Raw genomic sequence first — 10,964 nt, 5'->3', positions numbered from 1 at the left:
TTGAACCGCCAGCCTTCTGGTTAGCAGTCAAGTGCCTTAGCCACTATGCTACCGAGCTCCCTTCTTAAGGTTTCTTTAATTAGCTATTCCATTGTTCACTTATTTAAATGCATACACAACAGTAAGGACAGGATTACCGTATATGTAACTGAGAAGCTATAGTTTGAAAATCCAGTATTTATCCCAATAATGATCACATCTGACTATAAATCAGAGATACTTTTTGGTGTGTTTATACTCACAAAGGTCGATGAATTCCAATTAATATTCACAAATATTAATGCAGCCATTTAATAAGGACAGTCAATCCCTATTAAAAAACCCAAACTCACTGCTATCAAGTCGATTCTGACTCATAGTGACTCCAGTGGGTTTCCAAGGCTGTAAATCTTTACAGAAGCAGAATGCCTCCTCTTTCTTCCATGGAGTGGCTGGTGGGTTCAAGCCACCGACCTGCTGGTTAGTGGCCGAATGCCTTAATCATTACACCACCAGAGCTCCTTAGGAAAATGAAAACTTAAGCCAGTATTTCCATGAGCTACCACTGCTCCACTAATCCTCTCCACGTAGCCCATGAGCTAATCCCTGGGAAAAAAAATCATCATAAATACAACATATCTACATTTCTGGCTTGAATTAACACTGACTGGTAATTCATTCTCACCAACTCTCATCAAAAGCTATGCCACTATCTTCTTGAGAGTTGGTAGGATTTTGACTCACATAGCAGACATCATCTAGGATCAGGAATAAGAATTCTATACACTTCTAAATAAAAAGTTCAATTAGTGATATATGCTATATTACCTGGCTCCCTAGTTTATTATGAAAATAAAGCAAGAAGAATTCTTTTTCAAGTAAAATAAAAATAGTCATGTATTTAAAAGATATTTGATACTTCAAGTACAATTATTTCCCAAAAGAGCACAATTTCCCCATGTTGAGCTTACCTTGAAGATGGCATTATATTTGGAGCCCTGAATTTTGCTGTAAACGGATTGGTTGACTCGTAATCAAAACAGTCCTGCGGACTTCCACCGAATGCATTAGGGGATTTCAAGTCACAAGGGCTACCTGACCCCCCATCGTTGGGCTTGTCAGACCTTCTGTTGTCCTTCTTCCCAGTGACTCTTTCAAACAGGCTCACTTTCTCCCTTTTTTCTCTTTTAGTTTCTTTTCTTACTTCAACTGATTTTGAGAATAAATTCACACTGCTGTCCCACGATTCACTGCTTTCCTCAAATGGGTTTTTCTTCCTTGGCAGTGTTGCAAATTTCTGGGGTAATGAAGCGGTCACATTTGTAAATGGGTCATTTTGTCTTCCGAAGGACGATTCACCTTCATCCACACTGGTGTCAGGCTGGTTCACTTTAGAAGTATCAAAGCTTAACGTTCGTCTGTGTGGTGATTTGAGACTTCCTGCAAACAATTTTGTGGTGACACATCATCACTGACACGTTACATCACACCCTGACACGTTCAGTGTGCACACTGGTTCTGCTTTTACAAGGAGAGCAACTACCCATTTCAAGGTATTAACCTTCTAAATAACCAAGGAGAACAATTTTACAATGTACCCTCAAGTATCCAGGCTAATCACAATTAGTGTGTTGCTAAACTATTACTAATCTACCCAGCTCAGGAAGAAAGTTACATAAGCACACTGTGATGCCAAAACTAGAGGTTTTGAATGGCATGAAAATTGTCAAAGGCTTGTTTTGTCATCATTTAGCATTAAATTTATCTTCTTTCTTCTGAGCATAAAAGTTCCACCCCCCACCCACACTCCCGGTGCTTTCTGATGAAATGGAATATTCATTCATCCTTCTGCCTTTGGAGAAAGGCGAAATAGCCAAGAAATGAAGACAGGTCATGAGAGGGGTTGGGGCTCCTTTTATCAGCATCTATTAACTTAAATATGAGTACAGACAAACTCTGGTATCAATGAACAACCAGTTCAGGATACAGTAGGTACTCAATAAGTATTTGATGTACGATTATACATAGAAAATACTCCTGAGAAAATCCAACTTTTCTTCTTCAACTTTAGAAGTTAAACTTTAAAAACCATTAAGCATGTTTCAGATCAGTGAGGGTACAATGAGAACCCACCACTTACCACTTTCTGGAACTGCTCCGAAGGAATCTATCTGGCGCCCAAGATGATGCGTTTGACCAATGGTGCCAGACTTCAGTTTCTCAGCAGAGACGTGGGACCCAGTTAAGTCAGACATTGAATGTGCTGAAGAAAGTCTCTGGGGACCCAAAAGAAAAGGCTTTTTTGGTTTGGATTTCATCTGGATCTCACCACTGGAAAACTCAGTACTGGCATCAGGCATATGAGTACTTGGAATGATTGCAGAAGACGTATCTGAAAAGGTCCCATCAGTTTTTCTACCTTTCATCTTATCTTTCAATTTTGCAAACGGAGATCTTGTTTTGTCCTTCACTGATAAGTCAAACATACTTGCTGTCATATTGTTCCTTGTAAACTGAATACTGACCTTTATCTCACCCCTGCTTTTGGCTCTTTTTCCTTGTTTGGATTCTAATCTAAACCACCTTAAAGAGAAGGAAAAAGAAAAATGGGTTGTAACATGGACTGAAGAGAAGACATGGCACTCTACTACACACATACAGCTTTCCAGACAAAGCTACTGTCCTGTCCATCAGGGCAATCTAAGCAGGGAGGAAAATCCATCAGCCGGAGTACTGCTGGTTTTACCACTGTGTAAAGATCTACTCACTGTTTCTGCGATGTAATGTACACCGAAAGAATGTCTTTAGGTTTGAAACAGGTTTGAAAAGAAAAGGTTCTCAAGAGAATCCTTCTCTTATGATTTGAAAATCACTCATCAAACATTCTTAACAATCATAGCCAATAGGTTTCCATCTGGAATATGCATTGCTAATGGCCTACAGTACAAGCTCTGGTAGCTTAGTGCCTAAGGCATTTGACTGCTAACAAGAAGGCTGGCGGTTCAAACACACCAGCCACTCCCCAGATTGGGCAATCTACTTCCATAGTGATACAGCCTCCGAAGCACAAAGAGGGGTCACTGGGTCAAATCTGACTCGACAGCAGTGAGTTTTTTGAGTTTTCCTTTTGAGTTTAATGGCCTAAGAACATTTTGTAATATTAAGACACCAAGGTAGAGACTTGGGAAGTCTTCATCAATACAGGTTATTTTTAAATAATATAAATGACAAATAATGACCACATTTTTAATAAAATAATAAATACTTTAGCCCCCACCAAAAACATTATGTAAAAAGCATTAAAAGAATTTTGCCAACATTGGTGACTACTACATAGTTTGCCAATCATGAAAATTGCACATGATGTAATTGACATTCGATTCATTCATTAAATTCAAAGTATTTTCCTGAATAAAACATGCAAAAGGAGTAAAATGCAAGAAGTGACAAAGACTAGCAACAAATATTATGATTTGTTATGGGCGGAAAAAGGGGGGGCAGCTTAAATGCTTTCTGTTAGGTTCTATTTGCTCAACTATTGCTACTGTGACAATATCAAATTAAAATTACTTTAAATGGAGCTAAACTGTATGCTTTCAGTCACCCCCCCTCATTACACTGTCCATTTTTTAATGAGTATAAAAACTGGAGTTTATTTTGGTTTTCTTTTTAGTATTTTGACCTACGACTGAGAAATTCTCCAGATGTCAGTGTCACCATGGTCACTGGTCATTCTACAGGCCAACAGCCGACAAAAAAAGAAACCCTGCAAAATGAAGCCCAGAAAAGAATTTCTACAATGTTCCACATTATTTAACAATGAAGCTTAATACTCATTCCTGCAGACAGGTTATTATTTAAATATAGCTCTAAGCAAGTGTAACAAATTTTCTTAGCTACAAAGGAACTCTGATCTAATTTTACATTAGTTCATCCCCATTGTTACCAACAGGGTATGGCAAAACGAGATTAGATTTACTATCCATCAGGTGGGAGACTGCTTCCCAGGTCTTTCCAGGGAGGAGAAGCGCCTCTCATACATAGAACAACTAACCACAGTATAAATGGCCTAGAGTGGGAGACCTGGGGTAAACTGTACATTGATACATGTAAAAAATTACACAAAGTATTCGATCACTTCTAAAGAGATTGGAACTTCATTCTTTGAGAATTACTTTAGAATAAGAAAACATAAACACCCATGTATACTATCATCAGTTTATGCCACTGATTTTTTTTTAGTAAAAGACTACTTGGCAAACACTTGCCCACCACTCCAGGATATTAAAGCAGCTTAATAATTCTCTAATCTATACATCTGAGCATCTACACTTATAAGAAGAAGTATCTGAATAAGGTTAAGAGGACAATTCTGAAAGTACCTCCCCTGATGCAGGAAGGAACTCAGATGAAACTCACTAGCAGCTGCAGAGGCACTTGGTGTTCAAAAGCCCTAGAACATACTACCAGCTTAGCCACCGTTCCTTTCCAAGGTGCCTGGAGAGCAGTGGGAATGGGCTGCAATCTCAACATATTTAGGATGTGCATACAGTCATCAGACTGACAAACCTACATCAAGGTAACTCTATAGATCCCCTTTTTATTCTACTAGCTCTACCCCCAAACTCTATGGAAACATTCCAGAGTTCCTTAATTAAGACTGTTACATTAAAAAAAAAAAAAAAAAACACTACTGTGGGGTCAATTTAGACTCATAGCAATCCTACAGGTTGAGTAGAACTGCCCATAGGGTTTCCAAGGCTGTCATATTTACAGAAGCAGACTGCCACATCTTTCTCCCGTGGAGCAGCTGGTGGGTTTGAACTGCCGATCTTACGGTTAGCAGCTGGGTGCTTAACCACTGTGCTACCAGGGCCCCTTGGGTGCATAATATTAAAGAATTAAAATTTAGACTCTCCATCATTTTGAAAAAGTACACCCCAAACACATCTTTCTTTCTTTGCTTTGATCTACAAGCCAGTCAGAGATCCTACCTTAAACATGTTTGACACATTCCAAGAGTCTTCCTTTATCTTCAGCAAACTTTAGGAAGCAACAGAGCTTATATTCTTCCAAAAGAGTTTCCCAAACAACCTTCCAAACCTGCAAGTCATAAATGAGCCAGGAATGATGCTCCTGGGGCCCTAGTTAACACTAATTCTCAGTAAAAGAGAACAGAGCAAAACAATGGGACCAAATCAATGACATTCCATCCCTATCAAGAACTGAGAACTATCCTAGCACCTCTTGACAACAAACAGCAGAAGAGCCTAACACCTATAACAGGGTTCAGGCTCCTCTAGAGCTGGAAGGAATCCCATCGCTCCTCTATGGCCTTAGAAAAATCAGATTTGTAAGGAAAGTGCTTACAGTTACAGTTCTTCCTTCATGGACAGAAATACAGGTGCCTCACTGACTGTCATTATCAGTGAACTTAACCAGAGGGAACTGTTCTATTTCCACTGAAGCCTAGAACCAGAAGCTACCTGTAAGTTCCCAGGGGTATTCCTGACTCCCACTCTTTTCACTGTCCTTTCACGTGACTTTAGGATACCGTGATCCCTTTTCTTAAAACTGCAAATCCTGAGGTCCAGCTGTGTACCAAAAACACATTTCACCTTCAGAATAAATTTCAGCCCTGTGACAATGTCTTCTTCTACGCTGACCAGTCTCATAAATTCCTAAGCAACACACAAGAAAAAAATATTTTCTTGGTTAACTAAACTGGAGCAATCCAACCAATTAAGATCTAGTTACATCAGGATAAGTTTTCTTTCTTTCTTTTTTTAAGAATAGGCTATTTTACAATAGGAAGCATTAACCTAAGTCCCTAAACTGAGAAAACCCCTAATCTGAGACAAATGATGAACTCTGAAGATACAGGGATTAGAAACAAGAAATGACAGCAGTAAATGCTGTGGAATAGAGAAGCCTGAATGATACAAAATCGAGCACCCAAAGTCCAGAAATGAAACAACGTTATGCACGCAGTTATCAACTCCTAGCTGAGGAAAACAGCCATTTTAAGGGGCAAGGGTAGAACCACTTCTGAAGGGTGGTACCTCACAAACACTGTCACCAGTAGGCTACACAGAAAATAGGCCAATGTATTTTGCAACAAAACAACAAAAAACCAACACAGCAGCATGTACGATCCCCATGTGTGTACCAAAGTATAGCAAAGCTCAGAAAACAAATAGCTCAGTAAAAGGAAGGGAGGAAGGGTCATAAAAATAAATAGACTTTTAGAAATAAGACCAAACAAACCCATCTACTTAACACCCTTATTTCAGAGACCAGGAAACCAAAGCACAGAGAGTAACTTCCCAATGTTGGATTAAAGTCAATAAGTAAAAATTCCGAAGTTGATGAGTAACATCTGCAGGAAAAGAGAAGTTCCCTCTGATTTGATGAACCACATATGTTAATAAGGTTAAATACATAAGTGGTCATACATTACAGGACACCGTATGCAGTCAGGGGACATGACAGCCAACAGGGAAGGCAACACGCACCTCCTTTTGCGAGCATGTAAGCTCCTCGATGCCAGTTTGCCTTGTACTAAAAAAATGTTCACTGAACTTTGATTTCTAGAATTGTGTTCATAACACAGGCTACGACTCGTGTATGTATGGGTGTGTGTGGTGTTATTTTGTTTTGCTTTTGTTTCAGTAAGGAACTTACCAAATACTTAGGTAAGGCTTAAAGAAAAAAAACAAGTCAGTGTTTGAATGCAAACTGTAAACTCAGTATAGTTCTCATCTCTCCCCCATCTCAAGAGAAAAATAAAAAGTTGCAAAGAATTTTCGCAAATATACTCAAAAAAAATGTAGGCATGACAAGTAACTTTAGCTGCTTTAGTCTGGAACGGCTCTAATGGGGAAGTCTTAATGAGACCTTCAACCATCATTCCAGAGATAGCACTTGTTTTCCCAGGCTTCATAAAGATAAAATGAAGACATAGCATGTGGGGCTTAGTGGATTAATGCTGATTTTTTTTTTCACCTCTGGAGTGCTGGATTTAAACTGTACATGGCTTCAGTTCAATTTTTAGTGGGCATGGGTCCATGTGCAAAAACCACCACACATGTGGGAACCATTCCCAAGCAATTGGTGCTGTGTGGTCAGAAACGGGACAGGCCTGGCAGGGAGGGTGCCAGAGGCCAGGATGCAGGTGCGGTGCAGAGACACACGCAACAGACCTGGAATCTGCCCCATGTGTCTGCGCCATTTCTAACTCCAGGGACTCAGAGCATCGTTACTTTTCATGAGCAATAAATAAAAACCAACATCACCCACTTCTGTTGTAAAAAATCAATATTACATAACAGCATGAACGATTTCACCATTCTATTATTAAACATTGTATTATTTCCTTAAATCTCGTGCCAGAACCAATCCAGACACCCATTAAAGTGAGAGATACAGAAGTTCTCTTTCCATGCTCCACTCAAAGCGTTCTGGCACGGACCCTTTTTCCCATCTCCTTCAAAAAAGAAGAAGAAAAAAAAAGTGAAGTAATAGTTTCAGCCATCACACTTCTTTGCGTATCATGACATAACTGGAAGACAGGCTGTAAATACTTGTCTTCAGTGTCAGAGAAGCAAAAAGTGTCACACCAGCACTTTCATGGGACTTCAAAATCAGCTGGTGGCCTTCATCACTCATACCGGTTTTCTATAAAGCACTTGGGAATACGCTGACAAGGTTCAGCAACGTGCAGAATATTAAGTCTCTTTCTTGCAACGCACCAGGACTCAAGCCTGCCTCTCACCGTGCCACATGTACAGCTGTGCTGGAAAAAGGAAACTATTAAATATATTAAAAAATGAGAAATATTACCAATAAAGATACCTCATCAAGTATGTGGTCCTCATTTAGCCACAAAGGAAGAAAATGTTAAGAGTAGAGTAACGTGAAAATCACTTTGAATACAGTAACATCATAAGCCCTGCTGATAGTATTTAAAAGTAGTTCTCCCCTAAAAATGCTAGTCAATTTCATTTAACAGCCAGTACAGAATTTCTATCGGTCAAGACTCCAATCTAAGGGTACCGCTCACAGCCAGATTTATGGTGACTATGATGCTGCCAAAGACGAGAAGAAAAGGAAAAACTTTAAAGGTTATTTCACCCTCAGAATCTCTGGATTCACACTTGGGCTGACTTCCCTTGGAAAATTTCTATTTCACAGAAGGCTTGCAATACATCATTCGTTACTGTTAAAAATACTGTCAATACAGTAAGAAATGTGAAATTTCAATACATTTAAAAGTTTAAACACATTTTAAATACTACAGATGACATGTTAGTTACAATTCGCAATTTGATAGAAATAATTTGGTAATTATTCATTTTACATTTTAAATTTGATAAACCACAGAAAAGTGAGATGATGCTTTTTAGGTGTCAAATCGTTCGGTTATTAAAGTCACTGATACATATTTGACTTCCACTTTCATTTGTTTTCCTTCTGTTTCTTAAAATATTCTCGTCTACTCAGTTAGTTTAAATGTTTACCATTTTTCCTCTTGCATTCCTACCCTTTCTTAGTCTTCTGTCCCTCTACTCTGTACATTACATCTTAGGTAAAGACATGATTTAAAAAAAAAAAAAAAAAAAAACCTCCACAATCAAAAGAAGCCTGCAGGCAGATATGTATAAAAAAGTCAAAGAGATAATCAATTTAAAATATAAAAACTTAATGTGAATTTTAAAAAAGTTATTATTATTTAAAGAAAAAAACTAAGAGAAAATAAAGTCCTGACTGAAAGAAATATCACAGCTGTTCTGGAAATTTGAAGATTTAAGTTCAACCTGTATTTCTTTCTCATTAATTCCATTAATCTTAATGTTCTCTTAGACTAGAAAAAAATAAGTCTAAGGAAGCAGTGAGTATACCTATCTCTGAAAACACACTATTTTCCACTTTAAGCTAGAATATTCTGATGGTAACTTATATTATGGCTCTTTTAAAAAATGAGAAAATATCTAACCCAAGCTTGAAAGTAATAAAAGATCATGTTTTCATTGAAAGTGTCATTAAATCATTTCATCACAAGAATTTAATTATCTTCAACCTGACAACATCGCACATGGTCTAGATACAACCGCTTTGCAGAACTCATTCTGAAGTAATACACTAGCTTCAATAAAGTGTAAATTCCAAGGAAAACACTGTTGTAAGTTCAACCCTGAGAACGTCTGTACACACTTTAAAAACTGTCTTTTTTAACAGCTTTAGACTCCATCAAGATGTACTGACCCTGAAAAATGGTCAAGTTAAAGGCCAATTGGGTTTATCATCCTGAAATTAAACACTGAGTTTTACATTTGACCATTTACCTTTTGGCAGCTTCAGAGTCCAACATTCATATCAAAATGCTACATGGGCAGATATAATTTCCTGATGTTCCATTTTACGGAAAATTTGAATGTTTGACAATTAAAACAATTAACACGTAACTAAAGTTTCAGTAGTTCAACACAGTGATCCAGTCCTCTTCTAGGGAAACAATGTTAAATTTTCTTAAAGCCCAGTGCCAAATACATGATTATCTCACAGATATTTACCCCAAATGGAAATGAGAGGATAGCGGGTCATTAATGATGCCATTAAAAAAAAAAAAAAAAAAAAGTTTCTTCAAAGCGCTATTTTTGCTTCAGTCCAGGCAAATATGGTGCTTAAACCTGGGTCATACTTCAGCCCCCAAACCAATGCCCCAAATATACAAATAATCTGCAACAGAAAATCCATAAATAAGACATACTTACCCACCGATTGCCATCGAGTTGTTCTGACTCACCCAGTAGGACAGAGTCGAACCGCCCCAGAGGGTTTCCAAGGCCGTACTCTTCACAGGGGGAGACTGCCACATCTTTCTCCCTGGAAGCTGCTGGGGGGTTCCAACCGCCCACCTTTTGGTTCCCGGCCGCGCGCTTTCACCACTGCGCCCTCGGGGCTCCTTGGCATATATTTAAGCACCCCCAAATTCAAAGTAAATTACATAACTTACTCTGTTTTCCTTCTCTGTTTGTCCTCAAAGATGTCATTGAGATTGATTGCCACCTGCCCTAAAAATTTATCGAGCCCCACCAGGGACCTGTGCATAACTACGAGGAACAGGATGTATTTCTCCGGATTCCCCTGCATGAGCAATCCGGGCAGCTCGAACGAGGCCTCTTCTTTCCAGACTGGCTCAAGAGTTTTCTCGGCTACAGAGGTGGAGTACTTTTCCTTGCCCAGCTGAATGATAGTGTATGTGTCATTGGTACCACTTTTGCCTTTAGGCTTAAGATCTTTGGCTTGAAGCACTGTGACCTGCACGTGAGTTGGAAACCACTTTTGGGCTTGCTCTGACAGCATCATTCTGCCGTATTTCTCTGCACCGAGCTCCCGCGCACAGGCAGTGCCCTCACAGGGGGAAGAGTCTAAAGCTTTGCCCACTGCATCCTAAGTGCACTTAAGGGACATCAGATGAGATCGGAGCTGCCCCACTTCCCTGGGGCTGATGTCAAAACGCCAGCCTGGGGCAGGCCGGGGGCACGCTACTCTGGGGAGCTCCTCTCCTCCGGAGTAGCAGGGGCCCACCATCACCGGGCCGCGCTCCAGGCCTCCACGAGGACCCCCGCGCCTCGCCTCTCCACCTTCCCGTCCCGCCGGCCCCGGCGACGGGCCTCAGAGGCGGGCGGCTCCCGGGCCTGCGAGCAGGTGAGGCCCGACTACCTGGGCCCGGCGGAGGCTGCCGAGGGAGTAGAGAGGCCTCTTTGGAAGAAGAGACTGCCAAGCCCCCCGCCCGCCTTCTGCGGCCCCGGCTCCCGCTGCCTCCGCGCGGCCCAGACAGCCCCCGCCTCCTGCGCGCCGCCCACCGGCCCAGTGCTGGCCGCGCGACCCGGGTAATACGAACCGCCGGCCGCCCGCGCGGCCTCGCTCGCTCTCACAAACCTCGCCCTCCTCCTCCTCCTCCTCCCCCTCGCGCCTGGCTC

At 40.6% G+C, this 10,964-nt stretch overlaps 1 protein-coding gene across 1 annotated transcript in view; it reads right to left on the bottom strand.

Moving 5' to 3' along the window:
- Window positions 1–10,347, bottom strand: part of RAB11FIP2 (RAB11 family interacting protein 2) — a 44,346-nt gene extending 33,999 nt beyond the window's left edge. Inside the window, exons 1-3 of the mRNA XM_007936849.2 lie at window positions 9,995–10,347; window positions 2,120–2,562; window positions 951–1,419 (exon numbers count right to left, since the gene is read on the bottom strand). Coding sequence (XP_007935040.1) covers window positions 951–1,419; window positions 2,120–2,562; window positions 9,995–10,347 — 1,265 coding nt within the window. The remainder of the gene's footprint in view (window positions 1–950; window positions 1,420–2,119; window positions 2,563–9,994) is intronic.
- Window positions 10,348–10,964: the final 617 nt, after the last annotated feature.

The sequence above is a fragment of the Orycteropus afer genome, unplaced genomic scaffold (assembly GCF_000298275.1).
Source record: "Orycteropus afer afer isolate SDZICR_OR568_19922 unplaced genomic scaffold, OryAfe1.0 scaffold00038, whole genome shotgun sequence".
Classification (NCBI taxonomy): Eukaryota; Metazoa; Chordata; class Mammalia; order Tubulidentata; family Orycteropodidae; genus Orycteropus; species Orycteropus afer.
Note: the sequence above shows the minus strand (reverse complement) of the source record. Positions and strands in the feature narration are given on the sequence as shown.